Below are 22,450 nucleotides of genomic sequence, written 5' to 3'. Positions count from 1 at the left end.
AACGGCGTCAGGTATGGGAGAGTTTTGATAACGGTGAAGGACCTCAGTAGGGTTAAAGTATCTGCTGTGTACATGGTAAAGCTACAAATAAATAACTACTACTTCCTGGAAGAAGAAAAGTAAGTGGAGAGGAAACGCCGACGTGTTTGAAAGCGGGCGGTACAGTCGGAGGAGGAGGAACGCTTTCTGTTGCTTGATCGTTGTTAACGTTTATTGCACATGATAGATAATTCTGTAGTGATAATTCTGCAGGTGGTTGGTTGAGTTTTGATCAGGAGCAGCACCTGTGTGTGTGTCTGTGTGTGTGTGTGTGTGTATCTGTGTGTGTGCACGAGGTGGATTCTCGGAGCGACGCTTCTCTCTCTTAGTGTTCAAACTGCATGTATCACCGGCCGCCTTTTCACACGTGCATATTCATAAATAAGTGTGTTTTCTTTTTCTTCAACTAAAAAAAAAACAGTCTGTAACAAAAAAAAAAAAAAGTTGCACTGTAAAAAAAAAAAAAAAAAGTGTTATCTGTGATGCTCACGTCTTAAATAAAAGGGAACAAGACCTTTGTAATGGACAGAGAAAACATGAACTATTCACTTGTTAAAAAAACAAAACAAAAGAAACATACATATACACATATAAGGCTTGAGTTCTCAACTCTTGGTAGTATTATTGCCATCTAGCATATTTGTAAAGCTTAAAATAAATATGGAGTACTGTACATAAATAATTTACATCAATAAGCAAAACGAACAAACCAAAAAAAAAATTAAAAAAAAAGAAAACACAAGGCCCCTAAATGTGAGAAATGCTTTCACCGTGTTAGTGTTTCTGTCTCTGACTCACTTCCTCTACCTAAAGCTATCGTTGTGGCAAAGACGACTAAAATGAAAAACAAAATGAAAACACTGTACAAACGAGCACTAGGACGTGATCACAACATCCAAATGAAATGATTCATCACTGCAGACTTTGATTCTGGGATGTAGGCGAAGGGAAAATCCACCCAGGCTGCGCCGTTGACGCACGTGATTTTATGTTGTATGACTTTTTCTTATTAAAGATTAGTCGTTCAACCTGTTCAATACTGATTGGATCAATCCTCAGAGTCCAAAAGATCAGTTTTACATGATGTGAAACAGACTTTACTGAGCAATTAACATCTTGTGAGTTGATTATTCTTAGAAATAATTTTTAAAACAACATAAAATGACACGGATCAGGTGGATTTTCTCCTCTGAGATCATCAGGTAACCAACTTTCCTTTATCTGCCAGATACAATGTTCTTTAACTCACATGTTCACCTGCCAACCAGACTCATCTTCTTCTTTATTAAAGAACAAATCTCCATTTCCAAACGTCCTGCTTTTTTCCTTTGTCAAGGTGCCTGGTGGAGCAGATGAACAGTGACCAACACTGATCCATGGAAACATTGAACACTTTCAGCTGGTAAAGTTCATTCTGTTTTATCTTTTTTGAAATAATAATTTGAAAAAAACCAAAGAAATGAACACTTAACTGGTGTGAAGTCGCTCACATACTCGTGCCTGTTCCACTGCTGTTCCCTTACGTTACAAAAATAAAACTAAAGAAAATAAAACGATAAAAGAAAGAAAAACAGCACGTCTTACAGTTCGTCATATAAAAGCTTTAGGCTGTATTCTTATTTATCCTATGCATGCGGCCGTACGCAACCGCATTTCTGAATAGAAACCAAGACATTGGTACACTTCTTCTGCTTTGTTTTGTACAATAAAAGATAAAATGTGCATTAGGTACGCTTGTACATGACATTGTACAATATTTACATACATTTCTTAATAGCATGAAATTTCAGGATTATCTATATACATATTGAAAATGTATCAGAAATATTTGGACTGTCTATTTTTCTTAAATATGTAAGGTAATGCTTGTAGCTTTTTTTGTTTATTTTACTATCTTATACTAGAAAAAAATAGTTAATTCAGTGAGCTGTAGACAAATTGCAACCATTTTTGATGTTTTTTTTCTCAGTTTTTTCTCTGTCGTTGTATTTTTTGTCTTCTACAGTTAAAACTGTATCGGTGATTGGAATTTCCAGCACCTTTCTGTGGTCAGTCGTTAAGTCAAGTCGATATGGAACAAAGATGTACCACTGAAAGTCCATGTGTAGCACCTGTTAGAGAGCTCAGATCGCGTCAAGGCTGAACGGACAAGAGTCTGCCGAGGCTTTTTGAGGGACGTTCTCGGGCCGACACATTCATTGTTATCTGGATATTTTCCTCCTCTTAGGCTTCGGGAGCTTCACCTGACGATCTCTCGACGGGATCTGACGGGAGAAGAAAGACACGGTGAGCGCCGCACAGCTGGGAGGAGGAGCAGGGTAAATACAGGAATCTTGAAGTTAATTTTAATACCTTTTTAAGACTTTTTCAAGACCTTCTCAATATATAATGACACTTTTAACTTAACAGTTTTAGTTTGTGATAAAGACTATAGACCACTATGATACAACAGTATTCAAAATAGGCTGGGATAATAAATCAAAGGCAAAGTTTATATAAAAAAACATTGCTCGACTCTCAAAAAACAAAAACAACAATCTTCTTTTCTTTTTTTATGTACCGGTTCATCTTTGTTTTTTAATAAAATGGATAAATTCACACACTTTTACTTTCACTTTTACAATGTTTTTTAGGACTCAAACTCTTGGACGGCTAATTCAGAAAAAAATACCTTCAAAATTTAAGACTTTATAAAGTTGTGAAAAGACTTTTTAAAAACTTTTTAAGGGTGTTAATTTTCCCAAAATTGATTTATCACCATTTAATACTTTTAAAGACCCCGCGGATACCCTGAGGAGAAACGATTCAGTCAGGTGGAAATACTCACTGTGCCTGACATCTTATCCAGCTCGCTCATGGCCTCGTGGATAGCAGCTTCCAAGTGATTATTCAGTTTCCCCGGCCTGTGGGAAAACATTTTACATTTTACATTATTTACACTGGAGATGATGCAACAAGCAGGAGTCAAGGTGGTTTTAAAGTAAAGTCAATAAAGTGTGCAGGTTCACTCACTTCAGGCCTCTTTTGGCGGCTCGGTCAAATGCCTCCAGGTCGTGAGTTAGTGTTTTTAGCTTCTCTGGCTCCACCTGCATCAGGAGCACAGAAAACAAATTTAACAGGTAAAAATGTGTTTAACCCTCCTGTTTTCCTCCTGGGTCTAGGAAGGAAGGACGAAAGGAAGGAAGGAAGGAAGGAAGGAAGGAAGGAAGGAAGGAAGGAAGGAAGGAAGGAAGGAAGGAAGGAAGGAAGGAAGGAAGGAAGGAAGGAAGGAAGGGAAAAATGGGAGGAAAGAAGGAAGGGAAAAAGGAAGGAAAGACAGATGGAGGGAGGGAACAAATCAGGTCAATTTGATCAAAAGAGGAAGGAAAGAAGGAAGGGATAAAGGATTGTGGAAAGAAGGAAGGGAGAAAGGAAGGAAGGAAAGAAGGAGGGAGGGAGGAAGGACGGACAAAGGGAAAAATGGGAGGAAAGAAGGAAGGGAAAAAGGAAGGAAAGATAGATGGAGAGAGGGAACAGATTGGGTCAATTGGGTCAAAAAGTAAGGAAGAAGTAAGGACGAAGGGAAGGAAGGAAGGGAGGGAGGGAAAAAGGATTGTGGAAAGAATGAAGGGAAAAGGAAGGAAAGAAAGATGGAGGGAGGGAACAGATCAGGTCAATCTGATCAAAAGAGGGAGGGGAGAAGGAGGGAATAAAGGAAGGAAAGATAGATGGAGAGAGGGAACAGATTGGGTCAATTGGGTCAAAAGGTAAGGAAGAAGTAAGGACGAAGGGAAGGAAGGGAGGGAGGGAAAAAGGAAGGAAAGAAAGATGGAGGGAGTGAACAGATTGGGTCAATTGGGTCAAAAGAGGAAGGAAATAAGGAAGGGATAAAGGATTGTGGAAAGAAGGAAGGGAGAAAGGAAGGAAGGAAAGAAGGAGGGATGGAGGAAGGGAACAGATTGGGTCTATTTGACCCAGAAGGACAACGGGAGGGATAAAGAAAGGTGCGATGAATTTGCATGGGAAGAAAAATGTGTTACAGTGAAATACAAAATAAAAATCACCCAAGATGCTACAAAATGTTTAGTGTGGCTTTAAAACGTGTGTGTGGTGAGTTTGTTAAAGGGACAACGAGGAGTTTTGGAAAAGTGAAGCGTTTTCTCACTACATTTATGAGCCTCCGCACGCACCACTGTTTTCATTCATTAAGAATTAAAGTCAGAGGTTGGAAGACGATCACATACCGTCGTAGTTCCCACCATAAACGGAGATTCGGCGGCGTTATTCTCATGACTCGCCACGAAACCGAAAGTAAAGAAACGCTGGTCGGCTCAACCAGCATTTCCGCCACCACTAATAATAACAAAATAACCATAGAGACAAAACCATAGATTTATCTAAAATGGGCGGGCGATATGGCGATATTAGATCGTGAAGGACATTTGCAAAGTTTGCTAAAAGAGATAACAACAGTTACTTTATTTGACCCTTTTCAATCAGCTATTTAGTGTTTTGATTAAAACACTTAAAATCCTGTTAAAATGACTGTGTTGAATAAAACAAACAGTAATGTCTTCATTGATATTTTACTTTCATGTTTATTGAAAGCTACCTTTTATGTTGCAAGAGTGCACTTTATCAGAGTGTTGTTGTTGTACCTTTTACTATGTTTACATTGTTTGCACATGTTGGCAAAACTGCAACTATTTAGATTAAAATCTGTTCAGAAAGGTTCTTTGGCCTAAATTGTCAGTTTTTCTTTTTTCGATTTAAGATCGTGATGAAATCGAAATCGTGACTTCATTTAAAAAAAATCGTGATATGATATTTTTGCCATATCGCCCACCCGTAGCCCATTAACAAGTGTGGGTAGCGTAGATTCATCCACATTAACGTGAGATAATACCAAATATATAAGCAAATAGAAACTCCTGGTTGTCCCTTTAAGTGGAGCAGCAGCTGAGCTCTGCCGTCAGTGGGCGGGGCTCTGACTCTTATTCTGAAAATGCAGGTTGGCTGGTAAAAGGACGACAGGTGGTCACAGGCTGCGTTCTGCGTTCTTCTCACCTTGGCCTGCTCCCGCAACTGCTGCATAGCGGCGCTGTGCACTTGCTCGTCGCCGGCCAGCTTGGCGGGCCAGGGTGGAAAGCCCTTCAGCTGGCCCCAGACCAGCTCTCCCATGTTGAAGGTCCGGGAGCGGTAGTGGAGCAGCTCCGAGGACGGCGAGTCCGGCTGCCGCAGGTCCTCCTCGCTGCTCAGGCTCTTTGTGTCCGAGGGGCTGGGCGCCATGCCGTTGAAGTGGCCGTTGTAGTGGCTGTAGTCTTTGGCCGTGGCCAGCGGCCCCTCCAGGCTGGTGGAGGAGCTGGGCGACTGGTCGTCCCCCGTCAGCTCCTGCCGCGGGGGGCCCAGCACTTCTCCGTAACCGCGGGCGGCGAAGTGCGGAGTGACGCCGCCGTTGATGTGGGCGCAGCGCTCCACCGTCTGCTCCAGCCGCTCCTTGTAGTTGGCCGGCGTCCGGCTGCAGGTGTTGAAGCGGTAGGCGTCGTCCAGGAAGGCCTTGTCGTGGGCCAGGGCCAGGTGGTCGCTGGAGCCGTCGGCGGGGCAGGGCGGGGCGGGGGCCAGGCTGCACGGGCTGCTCCTCACCTGGGTGGAGCACTCCAGGAACTCCTCGCCCCCCCAGGCGCTGCTGTTGCTGTGAGCGTCGAAGCCTGAGGACAGACACAGGATTAACAAAGTGATCAAAAAGGCTTCTAGGTTCTATCATCAGGGTTCTTACGGATCCTTAAAAAGTCTTAAAAGGCATTGAATTCATTAATCTAAAAACAAGGCCTTAATTGGCATTAAAATGTCTTAAATCAAATTTTCAAAGGTCTTAAAAATGTTAACACATGGTAAGTGGGATTTTATGATTGTAATTAGTCTCAAATCTCAAAATAATTGGTAACATTCCGACATAGAGAAGTTAGTGGCGGCCGTCAACGCTAAATCTCTCACCGCCACCAGCTCCCGAGTCAGTGTTTTTTTTTTTCCGGACTTTTTATGCTTTTATTTTGAAAGGACAGCTGGAAAGAGACACAATCCAATGTTCATGTAGCAGTCACTTTACCTTGGATCACATAGGAAAGTGGGTAAAATTGTCCCTATAACCCTATGTAATTGATGTGGTGTTTTTTTTTCTTTTTTTTTTCTGCATTTGTGTTTAATGCAAATTGTAGCGGAAATAATGATTTATGAGCAATAATAATTTCTGTTGTGTGCTATGCTAAGTAATGCATTGCATTGCACTTATTGTACTGCCTGAGTTGTCAATGCTTGTCATGTTGTAGTATTTTGTTTTATTTTAAGTGTGTGTGTGTGTATGAGAGAGTGAGGGTATGATATATATATATATTTTTTTCTATCTACTTTTGTGTTTCATTGGTACAGTCGAGAGCTTGGTTTTTTTGCATTTCACTGCACTGTTTTTTAACCTTGGTTTTAGCTTTGCATGTGACCAATAAACTTATCTATCTATCTATCTAGTATTGTGTGTTGGATGTTGTACGTACAGAGTGACAATCAATTTCCCTTCAGAGGGATTAATAAAGTAAACCAACCCACCTCCCCCGTGCTGCGTCTCCCCGTCCCACTGCGCCCTGGGGGTCCCGCGGCCCGGAGAGCGGAAGTAGTCGTTGGCGTCGGGGCCGTCCGGAGTGCTTTTCCCCGGATCCATGTTCTTCTGCCCCCGGCCCGGCCTCACCTGCCGCGGCCTGGCCTGCTGGGGCAACGCCTCCCCCTCGGGGTGGCCGTGCAGCACGGCGCTGACGGCCTGGGGCAGGTTGACGGGCTCCCCGATGGAGGCGGTGAAGGCACTCATGGCGCTGAGGGCGGGCACCGGGCTGGCCTGCGTGGTGCCGCTCACCGTGGTGGTGATGGTGACGTGCATGCCCTTGCTGGCGGCGTCCACCACGGCTCTGTAGATGGCGTCCACCGACTCGGGGCCTCCGCCGGGGCCCCGGTCCGAGCCGGGCGGCCCCGCCGGATGCCCCTCCCCGTGGGGCTGCTGCCCCTCCCCGAACTGCGAGTGAGGCAACATCCCCTGCTGAAAACACAAACATCAAGGTTAGAAACTTCTCTGAAACTATTGCTAGTAAAGATTAAGATTAAAGCTTTATCTTGGATTTGCACTGTAAATCCTATATTAAATCAATATTTCGTGCTGCAAACTCATAGTTTATGCTCTATTTTAGTCTAGTTTTTATTTTATATCTTTATTATTTTCTATATGTATTCTTCTATTTCCTCTCTCTTTTTCCTGTACTTTCTTTTTTTCTTGCTTTTAATTGTATGTTTAATGTTTCCAATTTTTACTATTTTGGGTTTTATTTTAAAGGTCCAGTGTGTAAAATGGGGGGAAAACCATGACATCTAACATTCAGATTCTAGATTCCTTCCGCCTTCTTCGTCTCTGGTTGGCTGGATTTACCGTTCGGGCTGCCGTACAAACATGGCAACGCAAGATGGCGACACTCTCTGAAGCAAGACCCTTGCTATATGTATACATAATTATAAGGCTACGAAAACCAAACAAATTAGCGATTATACACCAAATATATTCATGGGTAGTATATTCAGATTTTGCCAACTAGACCTTTAATTTTTTTTTAAAACTGTATGTTTTTATGGGTTTTTTTTTTCAGTTTCACTGTTAAATGTTTTAATTTTCATGTAAAGCACATTGAGTTATCCCTTGGTATGAAATGTGCTATATAAATAAAGACTCAAAGCAGCTCGTCCTCCCACCTGGTAGTTCTGGTAGAGGCAGGCCATGGAGCCGGCGGTGGCCATGTTGCCGTCTGAGTAGGGGGGGTTGTCGGGAAAGTGCTGCTGGCCCTGGTAGGCCGGGTGGGAGGCCACCACCCCCTGCTGCATGCCCTGGTGGACCTGCTGCTGGTACATGGGACCTCCGCCGGTGCCGACATGTGGCTGCAGGCCTCCGACACCGCAGCCCAGCGACGACGGGTTTCCTGCAAAGCAAACGTACAGACGAACGGGTCAGAGAGAAGCTGCTGCATCTCTGAAACTGGAAGACCTGATTTCATATAGATGGAGATAGATAAGGTCAAACCCTTCAATAGAAAATGTTTTTCCCTATCCAAATCCTCCCCTTGCCATGTTATATTATGTTATGTCCTATGTCTTGTGCCCAGTTGGTGCATATGTGTGTTACTGAAAGAAAATGAATAGAAAGTAAAGAAAAAAAACAGTGATGCTTTGCTGACATCAGGATGGAGAAACGCTGATGATGACGCCGGCAAATGTTACTTCTGACACTGCACCATTTCAAATGAAAATAGGACAGGGATGAGACTGTGAGAAAATGATTTTTCAGATTACTCTAATCCATAGTTCCTAAGAAGATGGCAATTTGTTTGTTTGGTTCGAGGCTTTTGCAAGTTATATATGAAAACTAATCAAATGAAAACTTTAGAGCAAATCTATTTGGATGTGTTGCATAAATACATTGAAACTTTGCAGGTTTTTGAGATGATTTAAATCTCTCTTCTCCTAACACTATTATCTGCTGAGCATTTAGGTGGAATTTATATACCTTTTCACATCAACTGTGCCGACCAGAAAAGGAACAGCAGAGCCTGTGTGAGCATGTGTTTCTCAACGGAGACTTTCAGAATAAAAGAAGTAGTTGCGCATGAACAGTCTGTTCAATCTGTTGCGCCCACAACACACAAACACACTGCTGGATGTGTGGTACAGAGGAACACACACACATATATATATATATATATATATATATATATATATATATATATATATATATATATATATATATATATATATAAATAAATATCAGGGTTCCTACACATTTTAAATTTCCAAATTCCATACTTTTTCCAGACCCTAATTTCCGGATTTCCACTACAAAAAACTCAAACTCTTACCAAGAATATTTGTCTTATTTCTTGTCAAAATGTCATTTCTAGTCAAAACTAATCTCATTCTACTTAAAATAATAAGTGAAAATGATCTAAAAACAAGTACATTTTTAGGTGATGAGTCTTATTTTAAGTGAAAAGAGATTAGTTTTGACTAGAAATGAGACATTTTGACAAGAAATAAGGCAAATCAAATATTCTTAGAAAGATTTTGAGTTTTTGCAGTGTCTCAGTAAAATTTTTTTTAAATAATTTGTGACATTTGAGTAAATAGATATGTTTCACATTAATAAAGCATGCAATTAATCATTTGTTTTCATTATTCTGAATTTGTATGCCATTATGAAACCAAATCATTTCCAGGATATTGTAGCTAGGTACAATAGCGCATAGGCCTACAAAGTAATAATGTGAATAAGACCAAACCCAGATAAGTATTAAGATACGTATATTTCCATACATTAGTTTCCGTTTTCGATACTTTTCAAGAGCTGGAAATGTATGAAATCAAATTCCATATTATTCCATACTTTCCGTACTTGCGTAGGAACCCTGATAAATATATAAAACAAGGCCACAAATGCATCCATGAATCCATGAATGGAGAGAAAGCCCAGCAGCAATGTTATGTAGACAAAAGCAGAAGCAGATACAAAATCTCTAAGGCCGAGTGTGTGTGTGTGTGTGTGTGTGTGTGTGTGTGTGTGTGTGTGTGTGTGTGTGTGTGTGTGTGTGGACGAGTGGCGACTGGAGCAGCTGGTGCGATGCTACGTAGCTGAAGGGCAGCTGTGTGTGTTCTCCATTTTTTCACCCTCCTCCTCCTCCTCCCCCTCGTCTTTCTTCCCCTCTCCCTCCCCTCTCACGCTCAGAGCCACGACTCGGCCGACCCCCTCCCCCCGCGTCCTCCTCCTCCCCCTCCTCCTCCTCCTCCTCCTCCTCCCCACATCCTCCGCTGCCGCTATGATATAGTGACGGCTGTTGCCGAGGGAGGTTGCCATGGCTACCGGGTGATGATTGGTGGTGCTGTCCGCTGCCAGGAAGCTTGTCGGGGGGGAGCCAGCCGGGTTGGGTGGTGGATGAGCGGGTGGAAGGGGGGGGTTACGAGGGTCGGGTGGTGTGATTTTAGCCTGCTGGGGGATGGGGGGGCAGTCAGCTGGGTGGCAGGAGGGTTTACAATGAACTTTGGAGTATTTGTTGATGGCAGAAGTGGAGAGGAGAGGAGGAGAGGAGAGAGGAGGAGAGAGGAGGGGGTGTTCAAAGCTCGCTAGCTGTCTAGAAACAGATGCTCAGAGGCTAATGCTAAGAAGCCACTGACTAGGACACTTTCAAAGAGCCTCCAGCGCTCTTAAGATCCCTGACATGTCATCCAAATTAGCTTCAAGTATAGTGGGAAATCTACAGAGCTCCTTCAACAGCATCACATCTGCCGTTTTGGGTGACAAAATATCCCCTTTATCCCACCGGCCTCTCTGAGCTTATGTGCTTTTACCACCAGCTAATTTGCCGTATTGGTCATTTGCGTGATTATAAATGTTTCCATCCTTTTTAAAGAGTAGAAACGGTGAAAAATACTCATTGTAAATCCAAAAAGAGCTCCGTATGGTTGCTTTAAATCTCCATTTGGTGTATTATGTTACTAAAAAATACAACAGGACACATGCGGCCGATTTCCCCCCAGAACAGACCAACCGATGGCTCCGCCGCTAAACGGATAAATAAATGAGCGGCTGCATAAAAACAGGCGTGACATAAGCGACAGGAGGACACAACAGGTTGCATATCTTCCTCCTCGGAGTTGAAACCCCATATGGTGTCGAGTCAGACGTGGCCCTGCGTGTTGGTTCAGTGATGAAGAGAAACACAACGCTTGGCACGGTCGTATTTACCCGCAGCTTTACACTCATCAGCTTTGTTCCATTTTTCTAATTCAGGAAATATAAAACGAGGCCGTTGTTTGCTTTCGATGCACGTTTGGAAGAAATACGACCACAAAAACCTCAGATGTATTGATTGAAATGGTTGTTGCTGGAGTTACGAGCACAAAAATTAAAAAATATAAAACGTCACAGCTGATTATTTCCTCTCCTCCTGACCCACACAACACCACCTTCATTTCAATGACCTGACTTGGGAGAAACACAGAATAACAAGGCACCTGGTGATAAGAACAGGTGGCCTGCAGCAGACCTGGGTGTTATCTCCATTATAAACCATATGAGGACACACACACGCATGATGAATACATAAAGCCAGAGCCCGGTCCCACAGCAAGCACACAGAGAAAAAAACATGTAGATCTTTTAAAAAAACAAAACAAACACTAACATGAATGTGTGTAAACAGACACACACACACACACACAATTAAACATAGTCACACACAAAGTTATTCATACGCACACAAATAAACAGAAGCGCACACACTGTAAAACACAAGTAGACATGCACACACAGTCATTCAAACACACACACAGGCCAAAACCCTCATCAAAGGCTTCACTCTGGTCTCTATTCAGGGTCCATCGTTACTATAGCGACCGGCTAGCTGGGAGAAGCTCTTAAGAGCGGCCCTATCTGGGCTGCTTCCCTTAAAGCGTGATGCAGATCCCATTTCCATCTTCTTACACCATTGACTGATGCTAGCATACAAATAAAACAAAGGGAAACACTGGCTGACTGACAATTAGCTGAGCTTCCAGAGATGAGGGGCCGTGCTCATTAGCTCAAAGATCCTGGAGGAGCCAAACTGTCCAGGCTCAGGGCCTATCACCTCAATCCCTCAGCTTTTGGTCACCCATAACCATAGAAACCACATCTTTATCCGACCGGTAGCTTATCCCAAAGACAGGAGAGGGAAGCGGGGGAAACACAGTGGTTGGTGGTCAATCACCAAACTCAAATCAATTTCTGGGTTCCCTGGGATTATCTACGCAGAACTTAAATTACAATTCATTGATTGTATTATTATTAATTTGACTTTAAAGGGATAGTTAAACATTTTGGCAAATTCACCTATTGCCATAATATACAGGTAATACTCAGAAAATTAGAATATCGTGAAAAAGTTCATTCACTTCCCCATGATTGCGAACTGTACTGAACCAGACAGAGAGCTTTTAAAGGCTCAGGAACCCTTTGCAGGTGTTTTGGATTAATTGGCTGACAATTTGAGCTACAACATTGAACTTTTTCACGATATTCAAATTTTTTGAGATTCTGATTTTGGGGTTTTCATAAGCTGTAAGCCATAATAATCAAAATTCTAACAAATAAAAGCTTGAAATATCTTGCAATGCCTGTTATGAGTCTAAATAATATATTCATTTCACCTTTTAAGTTGAATTACTTAAATGAATGAACGTTTTCACGATATTCTAATATTCTGAGTATTACCTGTAGGGGTGGGAGAAAAAATCGATTCACATAGATATCGCGATATCTTTTTTGACGATTTTTAAATCGATTTTTTTTTTTTTTTTGAAAAAAAATTTTTTTTTGAATTTTTTTTTTTTTTTTTGAAATTTTTTTAATATTGTGCAATGTGTATTTGTTAGCCTCTTTTACATACAGAGAGTACAGGCTTTGAAAAGGGTTTAAGTTCACTTTATAATGGAGTATGTTAATTTATAGGCTTCTACAGTATTTGTGTGCAGATAAATGTTAAAAATGCGACTAAAAATCGAGAGAATCGGCAATATCGTAGAATCGCAATTTAAATCGAATCGCCATCCAAAAAATCGTAGAAGAATCGAATCGGGAGAAAAGCATATCGTCCCAGCCCTAATTACCTGTATATAATCCCTATAGTCATAGCAGTAGGTTCATTACCTTTAATTATCAGTGCATGTTGTTTTGAGATCAGCGGGGCAGAGACGTGAGCTGCTCAGTGAACACAGTGGAGGTGAATGGTACAGGTCCCCTGTCCCTCATCAATCACAATCACAATCACAATCACAATCACACACAATCCAACAACACCAAAACGCTCCATGGAGAAGTTGGGACCTGCACATTCACCACACTATGAAATAATAATGTAACATTATGAGACAGTTATTTTCAAGGCAAATGGGTAGTTGGTGTAGCTACCAGATCGGCTTGGGGTCCTGCGCTTGCATGAAGTGCAAGCGATGAAGTGACCTTCTGTGATCTGACTGCAGAGCTGAATAAACAGACCGACCTTCTGCTCCACACAAGGATCACATCTGACCAATGAACTACATACCAGACACGGCTGCTGGGTGGAGTGGATTTCAAAAGTGCAAGTAGTTCAGAGTATTTACTTCATGTGTCGTAATGTTACATAATTATACACAATTATTTAATAGTATGGTGAATGTGCAAGAGTGTTTTGGAGTTGTTGGATTGTGTATTTGATGAGTTTGATGAGGGTCCTGTACCGTTACCTCCATTGTGTTCACTGAGCAGCTCACGTCTCTGCCCTGCTGATCTCAAAACAACATGCACCGAATCAATTAAAGGTGATGAACCTACTGCTATGACTAAAGGGATTATTGCAATAGGCGAATTTGCCAAAATGTTGAACTATCCCTTTAAGTCTCTTATTTCCCACATGGGAATCCCTACAGTCTATAAACACAGGTATAATTCACCATCATGCCTGTAATCACTGCTTTTCTCACATTAGAAAAATGTATAGATTTGGTTTTGACCATTGAGGCTTCAGTATCTGATTTCTTTCTCTTGTTGTGTGTATGAATATTGTTGGGACATTGAAAATGGAAAAACATCGACATAGTTTTTAGCCTTATTGTCGCTCTGTCATTAGCCTTGTTAGCAGACACAATGTGCTGCTGGGGTGTCTCACCTGCATCAGAAATGGTCTGTGTACAGCTTCCATCACCACCTCCATGTGGCACCATCACCATGTTAGTCCGCCCCATACTGTGAAGGAGGTTTTGCTGTGAGGGGTGAGGGCCGGGATGGGAGAGCGGTGGGGGGTTAGTGTTGGGGCGTCCCAGGGGCATGCCATCAGGGCCCACCGGTCCACAGTTACTCATGGCGGCGGCCTGCATCGGGCTCATCATGTCCGGGAACTGGCCCGGACGAGAACCCAGATGGCCCCCGGACGTGTCCATGCTCTGGCAGTGCTGCATGGCGTCGCCTGGACCCCGCAGCCTCTGCTGGACGAGGAGACTCTGCTGAGGGACCATGCCTGTGCTGTCGTTGTAGTGCAGCTGTGCAGCCCCTTGAGGACCCTGCCCCGGTCCGGGACTGAGACCCGGACGATGGCTGCTCCCGGCCAGGTTGTGGGAGCTCTGGCAGCTCATGGACTGGAGGAGCTGGGCCATCGAGGTGTTGGGGGGAAGGTTTCCGAGGCGGCCCACTTTACGCAGCTGCTCGGTGGCCATGTGGGGTCCTCCCATGCCGGACTTGCTGAGCATGTTGTAGACCATGTTGTTGCTGTTGTCGTGGTTCACGGCGGCGGCGGCGGCGCCTGACGACTGCTTCCGCTTGCGCATGGGGTCCCTCTGCTGGGCCATGAGCTTGTCTCTGAGAGCCGCCCGGCCGCTCTGGCCTTCAGGAGTGTTGAGCAGCATGGTGGAGTTTGGCGGGAGCATGGGGTTTAAAGTGCTGTGTCCCTCCATGCCTCGAGGGCCACTCATAGGGCCGGGGTGCCCGCCGCCCGCTCCGTTACCTCCGCCTGCCCCCATGCCGGCCATACCGACTCCACCGCCAGCCATGCCAGCAGTGCTGTTGCCGGCAGCGCTGAGTTTGTTTTGATTCGCTAGCTGTGCTTTGGCTGCAGCTGACAAGAGACTGCTGGCGGGGAAGGAGGCGGCGTTCTGTTGGTTGAGGAGCTGGTTGAGGGGCATCCCCAGGAGTCCCGGGTGGCCCTTCTGGGAAGCGCTGGGGGTCGACAGGGACGAGGACGACGAGGACGACGAGGTGGGCGAGTACATGGGGTTGCCGTGTTGCTGGGAGCCGATGGAGTTCCCCATCCCGGGCAGCAGCTGGGAGTCTTTGTACTGGTGGAGTGGGTCTGTTTTGTTGGTGGAGGGGCTGGAGGGCATGGCCGGCCGGGGAGACCCCATGGCCGACCGGGGGGAGCGAGGGGGGACCTTCATGGTGCCGCACGGGCCCTGGTGCCCGGCGGGCATCGCGAAGTTCCCGTGATCGGAGGAGGTGGACGACGAGCGCGAGCGATGAGGGGAGGCCTCCACTCTCCCCAGAGCGGGCCCGGCCATGTGGACAGGGGAGGTGACGGGGGAGGGGGACATGGAGGAAGCCGGACCGCCCTGTTGAGTCCTCTGAATGTGGCCGCCATGCCCCACAGGCCCGGGCTTCACCGTGGGTAAAGGTAAGTTGCTTGGCAAGGGGACAATGGCGGGAGGGGGTATGTTTACATTCATCATTGGTACCTGAGAGTGGATGTTAGGCTGGAAGTTGGAGGGGTTGGGGGCGTTGGTGGGGGGCCGATTGTTGGGAATGGGGTCCAGGATGCCTAAGGGATCTTTTTCCGAGGTCATTTGCCTTTTCTGAAGAGCACAGGAAGGTGGTATAGACGGAGGGGGCGGCCCGGGGTGCACGGGGGGCTGCGTTTTGTGGTGAAACGCCGCGCGGGGCATATCCACGCCCGGGGGGAAGTTCCCCCGCGGCATGTTCATGTTCATGACAGGGCTTTTGGCAGTGGCCGTCGGGGAGAGGGGCGTGCTAGTCCTCCCTGTCATGGCGCAGGATGGCTGGCCCGCGGGGGAGCCGTGGAGCATCACGCTGGGGGGGGAAAGAGGCGTCCTAGTATTCCCATGGATGGAGGCCGAGCCGGGACTGCCCGCTCCTGGAAAACCACAAGGATTGGTCCTCGGGAACCCGTCGGGGCTGCCCGCGCCGGGGGACTGCGGGCTCAGCATGCCCCCGTACCCGGCCCGGTAGGGGGATTTGGGGCCCGGCTCCCCGCTGCCCAGCCGCTGCGACCTCGGGTACCCGGAGTAGATCTCCTGCTGTTTGGCTCCGCCCATCTCCTGGGGCGGGTACAGCCTCTGCTGCTGCTGCTGCCCGGCCACCATCATCATCTTGAAGGGACTCTTGCAGTCGGGGCCGACAGCATTGTGCGGGCCGTCGTGGGGTTTAGTCCTTATCGCTCGTTGACTCGTGGAATGCACGGCGACCACGGACGATGTACCTTGAAGACAAACAAAACATATTTGACTTAAATCACTAACTAACACCTCAGACAAGATAAAAACCATCAAATATTAAACACTGAGGTGAAACCAAGGGGGCAGTTGTCGGTCTGAGAAGTGAAGCTCACTTCCGCGTTCAAAAAACTGCAATCCCCTCGGCTTCCTCTGGGGGCTGGTGTCAGAAAGCAGCATTCTCCATAGACCCCCATGTTAAAATCGCCGACTTTACATCCTCAATAAACATGATCAAAGCCTGGTGTCAGAACGTTTTTTGGTCTCAATCGATAGTTTCTACCCCCGCAAACACTCTGAGGGGGGTGAATTTTTTTTAACTCTACCGTTTTACTATTATTAGGTTAAGATTCTGGCCAATTAGGGCGCGGAAACATTGAGTGACAGGTCCGGAGCAGCTCCGTGGACAGCTGCTTCGAGGCCAGTGGGCGGGTTCTCGGCCGGCCAATCCAACATGGCGCTGTTCAGGCCGCCATATTTGAGTCACAAAAACGACTCCCCAAAACCAATGGGTGACGTCACGGATGCTACGTCCATTCTTTTTACAGTCTATGGGTGAAACGAGCTCGTACCTCCCCCTGGACTGGTCAGCGTCAGAGGTGGGTGTCTCTCCATGCTCTTGTGCAGCGTGGCCACGGCCAGGAGCTTCCTCTTGTGAATGCAGAGCTTGGTGACGTCCTCGTCCGCTTTCACGTCCTCCGCCGTCCTCTGCTTCACCGACGCCCCGGGGTCGAAGTTGAAGACCTGAAACAACATCAACAACGATGAATTCACAGGTGCAACGTAGATTTTTTTTCTGTTCTGGGTGCAACAACGTACAAAGCTGAGGAAGAACTCCCTAAATGTTTTCAATGAGATTAACACAGGGTAAAGGAAGAGAAGCGTGTGAAGGCGTGGAGGGAGGAGAGTGTTTTGAGAGCGGTGGGGTATATGCTTTATTAAAACATCAATAACAGAGCAGAGAAGCAGGCGTTTTCACAGATATCAGAGATGATATCAGCCTGATTGGACAGACGGGGCTGCGTTGGGGACAAATTTAGCTTCAAGAAGGATAATCGCTCGGATTACTCCGTGTAATGCAATACGGAGGATGCTTCAGAGCAACCCGACAGTCGCAGATTGGTCCTTCACAGAGATCAGCGGAAGTGGTCAGTGTGAATTTATTTCATACGTCCTGAGCATATGAAACGGGAGCAGAGGAGTGGATTATGCAGCAGGAAGTGGCTTTTTTTTTTTTTACCTCTACCGTGAAAACTGGTCACTATTGGAATTCATCGAAACGGACATTAATTCAAGTGGACCTCGACTCCGTGAAGGACAAACGTCCAAACTTTTTACAGCCACCTTTCAAAGCTGACAGCGGTGACTTTCTGATACTCAAAGGACAATTTCAATAAAAAAAAACAAAAGCTAAGGTTTAACAATAGCCTGTCAGGAGTTGTTTTCACCTTGGTTCGACTAGAGTGACACGGTGTTTACTTCCTCCTCCATCTTTTCCGATCCTTCCCAGCCGCAGTCATGAATGTCAAATACGTAATGTCTTCTATCTTGGGGCCAGGACACATCACGAGTTGATTGTCTGCTCTGAATTAAAATATCATGTAGTCTGAAGAGCAATCTCGCCAACCACTCATTCTCAGCGACTGTGCGCCGTGTGAGTGCACACTTCTTGATCGCCGGCGTGCTCTGGATGTCACTCACTTTTTTTACAAGCAATTACCAAACGCAACAGTCAAGTGCCATTTAATTCATGCAAAATGAATTAAATATCGGAAATTAACAAACCTTAAAATTGCGCGGGGCTCGAGGAATGTTAAATGAAATGTTTTCTCATCTGTGTCGAAAAGGTATGAAACGCAGCCTGCACAATACGAGCGAGTGGTCAAAAGCCCCGCACAGGCAATGATGCAGTGTCTGCACTGACCTTTACTTCTCCTCTAAGAGTAAATATGAGAAAACGTACTAAAGAACAAAAATATTCTCCTCTCTCAATGTGACTGAAAAAGAAGGAGCTGCTTGTACGTGCTGAATTTCTATTAATGGCATAGAAGATACAACAATTTAGACATCCTAAATCCATGTTAGATACAGCAGCGTCCAAAATATATTTTAATAATATAAGTAACACACATCTGGCAACATCACTCTTTGATATAGGGACATATGCGTTAATATATATTGTATATGTTTATTATATTGTATGGGTGGATCTCGACATATTCTGCTACTGTGGCTCAGCAGTGATCAGCTAAAAACACCTCCCTTCACAAAATGCCACCTGCTCGTGCATGTTTAGCTTATGATTGTTTTTAATCTCTTCAGGGGGGCTGTGTGGTTTTTTTTTGGGATAAAACCACCTTAAATTCATTTGCAGATTGCGACCTCGACCTTCATCTCTTAACGAAGCCGTGTTCTGGAGCCAAGTTCAAAAGGAGGCTGGGAAAAATAAAAAAATAATCTAACCAAACACCAACAACATTACCTTGTGGAGGATGAGTGGGCACTCCAGGCCGCATTTGCAGGTTCCATCTGTCAGCAGGTAGGTCTTCACCTGCTCCAAGCTGGACAGCAGCGAGCCGCTGGGACTGCACACAGAAAACAACATTAAGGCCGAGGGCAGACTTCAGCCGGGGCGGCTCCAGAGAACAAATGCTCCTGTGATATCACATGTTGCAGCTGCACTGTTTGAAAAGGCTGGTGGACATATAATTTTTAAAGCGACTTTCCTAAAAATCAATAATATATTTGCCTTATGAGAACTTCAGCTTCCACAATTGAATTCCTGACTTGCAAGAAGAAAACAAACCATGCAATCAAATCCTAATATTCAAACATTATTTATTATTTCTTCTTGTTATTATGGTTTCTTCAATCTGGAGGTGTCTTCTTATTTTTGCCCAATTTGACGATTTTAAGAAATAGGAACATGATGGGGAGGTCACAGCTGCAGGAATGAAGGTTTAGCCCATGAAGAATAAAAATCTAAGCATCCAAAAGAAATGAGAAAACCTTATGAATACCTTTGCCACCATTGACAGAGGAACACTGTGTACCACTGGTTTCTATCAAACGGCATAGCACTGATAAGTTGACAAAAACATCCAGCTCCGACTGAATCATCAGTCGGAGCCGCAGTGAAAATATCTACCGAGAGGATCTGTAGCCTGCACATCCCTGCAGCTAATGCACATTTTAAATGTTAGGAATATGAGCAAATGCAAGTGTGCGGTGACAGTATCAGGCCACGGTCACAGAAGTAGACAGGATTCTTTCCAACACCCAAAATAAACCTGACACCAGCCAACTGCTTTGGTTCATTGTGGCTGGTAAACACACTTGCTGGTGGTGTTCGTACGACACCGACCTCCAGTCCACACCACCCAGTGGATGTCCAACTCATTAGTCAAACCGGCTTTACTTAACATTTGCCAATCACATCCCAAATTTACCGGAAATAACCTGTTAACAGAGTGTTGTGAAGAGCGTCAAAAACAGCCGCTGTGTTTCTGTCCATCTCCTGCCGAGCCGATCAATTAGAGGAACTCCGTCCATGTGTAGTGAGTAAACAAACCTATCGGTGGTTATCTGATTTGAAAGGAACGCACGACAAAAGCTGAAGTTTACCACAAGCATATCAGAGAGAAATTAGCTTTTTACTAAACTCATCTATTTTTGGCCACGCTGGAGATTAAACATTGGATTGATAAATGGCTCCTTAGATGTGATGATGTGCTTTTTTCTCTGTTGGACAACAATTTAAATGGTCTTTTCTTGAATTTTGTCAAAACAGAGTAAAGACTTTTTATTAAATTGTGTTAATTTAATAAACAGGGCGATGATCAGATACAGTGCTGAGAAACTGTCAGATATCTGTGTGATTTCTTCATGTTTTTAGTCAAAGGATGCACAAAATTTAAAAGTAGACCCAAAAGCTCTTTGATTATATCAATTCAGAATGAAAAAAAAACCTGCCTTGGCCTGTTTTTCTGTTTTTACATGTTTTTTCTGACATGTTGTTGAACAAATCAGAGCTTGAAAATCATTTCAACCCTGTTATACACTTGATAGAACAATTTCGCAATCAAAATGAGTTCAGAAACACAACCTTCAGTGCCTTTAATGGTTGTTTTTCTTTAAAAAATCGATGTAATTTTATTTTCCTCTTCAACTTCAGAATGTGAAAGGCAATCTTGGACCTACACTGCAAAAACTCAAAATCTTTCCAAGAATATTTGTCTTATTTCTTGTCAAAATGTCTCATTTCTTGTCAAAACTAATCTCTTTCCCCTTAAAATAAGACTCATCATCTAAAAATGAACTTGTTTTTAGATCATTTTCACTTGTTTCAAACTAATTTTCACTTGAAATAAGTTGAAAAATCTGCCAGTGAAAGCAAGTTTTTTGTGCTTGTAATAAGAAAGAAAAACTTGCTCCACTGTCAGATTTTTCTACTTATTTCAAGTGAAAATCTGCTTGAAAGAAGTAAAAATGTCTTAGAAACAAGCTGCTTTTTATGTGATGAGTCTTATTTTAAGTAGAATGAGATTTGTTTGGACTAAAAATAAGAGAAATATTCTTGGTAAGATTTTGAGTTTTTCTGATTGAGTTTGTCTGATGACCTGGTCTTACCTTATGTACACGACGAGCCCTCCGCCGCGCTCCGCCTTGCGCTGCCAGCCAATGGGGACCTGGACGGGGACGGCCTGCCGCTCGTCTCCCGCCTCACGGTCCTTTCCGCCATTCATTGCTCCACTGGTTTTACGCTCGACGACACCTCAGAGGTATATTTATCAGACATCAACCAGCGTCTTCGCAATGCGCGGCATGTTCGTCTTCCAAAGCCGTGGTGGAGGAGGGGGTGATGGGGGGGCCGAAGAGGAAGAGGAGGAGGAGGAGGAGGAGGAGGATGGGATGTGAGTGATGTAGGGTTATGCTTCAATGTGGGGGGTGGTTGGGTAGGGTGAGGCGAGCTCACGGCGGACCCTACCCTTTGAGCTGCTTCATGGCTACGGTGCTGAACTGCAGGTGGACTTCCATTACTGCATCTTGTCGCTCTGAGCCATCCGACTCGGGGGCGGCGGGGGCTGAGAAGGAAGGGGGGACGGGGGACGGGGGGGAGCTGCGTGCTTTTGCGCGAGGGGAAAGTCCTTTTTTATCGCTTAGTAGTTGTTCACCATTTGTCTTCCGCCGCCTGGATTTACCGTCCCTCGATCGGTCAAGACGAGTTCAACATATTGGTTCCCAAACGCGGTTGGGTAGTGGTGTTCCCATGGTTCCTGTGAGGAGAGAACAAGAGCGTTCAGTCTATAATTTAATCCACTGTGGGCACAGATGACATAAAGGGTATAAAATAGATTTATGTCACTTATTTCTGACAAGAAAACTGCAAAATGATGCACTAAAATGGATAAAACTACAATTTTAAAGTGTTTTTTTTTTTCAAATATGTGTCCTTTAATATCCACCACAGACTTATCTGACATTTGTACTTCCCCACTGATATAATAATCCATTAGTCTGGTATCTGCTCCAATAACGGCCTGATTAGGAAGACCAGCGATAAGATCAATTCACGATAAATTTGTCTTTTTCATCTGTGTCGTTCCACATCATGGAGAGCCTCAAACTCACTTTTTAGCGCCGGCCGGGCTCTGGCCTCGTGCTACCTTCAATAAAGTTCAGTGAGCACTGCGTTGAAATCAGCGGTTGAGTAATGGGAATCAAGGGTGAAGACGATGGATCAGTGGACCCTACCTAATCCTGATCAACTCAGGGTGGCGACTGATCCCAACTGACAATGAGGAAATACGAGGACTCCTCTCATCTGTATATCTAATGCATGTTAGGATACGTAGATTTTTTTTTTTTAATGCTCTGCAGGCTATGAATCATTCGCAAACATGGCAGGATTTAATATTTAGGAGACACTGCAAGTCCTTTATTTACGTAATATGTTCAGGTAAGAACAAAAAACAGCAACATAAGGATTGAATAAGGAGCACGGATATCTCATCAGCTTAATAAGGTCATTGGAAGATCTGATACCAATCCAGAGCAATGGACGAGTAGAAGTAAATAAAGACCGATTTAAAAAAAGACACGTCTGGTGGAGATATCAATTCAGTCTGCTGCCTGGTGTCTGTTTGTTTATGGTCCTCTGCAGTTCAATTTCTCACAATGCTCCGAGTGTTTATTCTACAAATAAACTAAGGACTGAAACTGGACCAGCACTTGAGGCTAACGGGTCTTGGAAAATGCCTCGATTGCCCCCGAAACAGATCTGCCTTCCTGTATCTGTTTATCTGCAGGTTTATGATAAATCCTCATTTTGTTAGCAGTAGCA

General features: G+C 44.6%; 1 protein-coding gene across 1 annotated transcript; it reads right to left on the bottom strand.

The window, feature by feature from the left end:
* Nucleotides 1-801: 801 nt before the first annotated feature.
* On the bottom strand, nucleotides 802-20,862 carry mbd5 (methyl-CpG binding domain protein 5). Its single transcript, XM_083986464.1, has 10 exons — nucleotides 20,737-20,862; nucleotides 18,590-18,692; nucleotides 16,680-16,851; nucleotides 13,779-16,094; nucleotides 7,801-8,024; nucleotides 6,619-7,099; nucleotides 5,086-5,726; nucleotides 3,052-3,125; nucleotides 2,867-2,942; nucleotides 802-2,303 (listed from the first exon to the last, which is right to left on the bottom strand). Exons 1-10 carry the CDS (start codon nucleotides 20,850-20,852, stop codon nucleotides 2,241-2,243), a joined length of 4,266 nt encoding a protein of 1,421 aa, XP_083842590.1. The 5' UTR covers nucleotides 20,853-20,862; the 3' UTR covers nucleotides 802-2,240.
* Between the last annotated feature and the right edge of the window lie 1,588 nt (nucleotides 20,863-22,450).

This window comes from Trachurus trachurus, assembly GCF_905171665.1.
Source record: "Trachurus trachurus genome assembly, chromosome: 2".
In the NCBI taxonomy this organism is placed as follows: domain Eukaryota; kingdom Metazoa; phylum Chordata; class Actinopteri; order Carangiformes; family Carangidae; genus Trachurus; species Trachurus trachurus.
The sequence above is the reverse complement of the archived record's forward strand: the minus strand, read 5'-3'. Positions and strand labels throughout refer to the sequence as shown.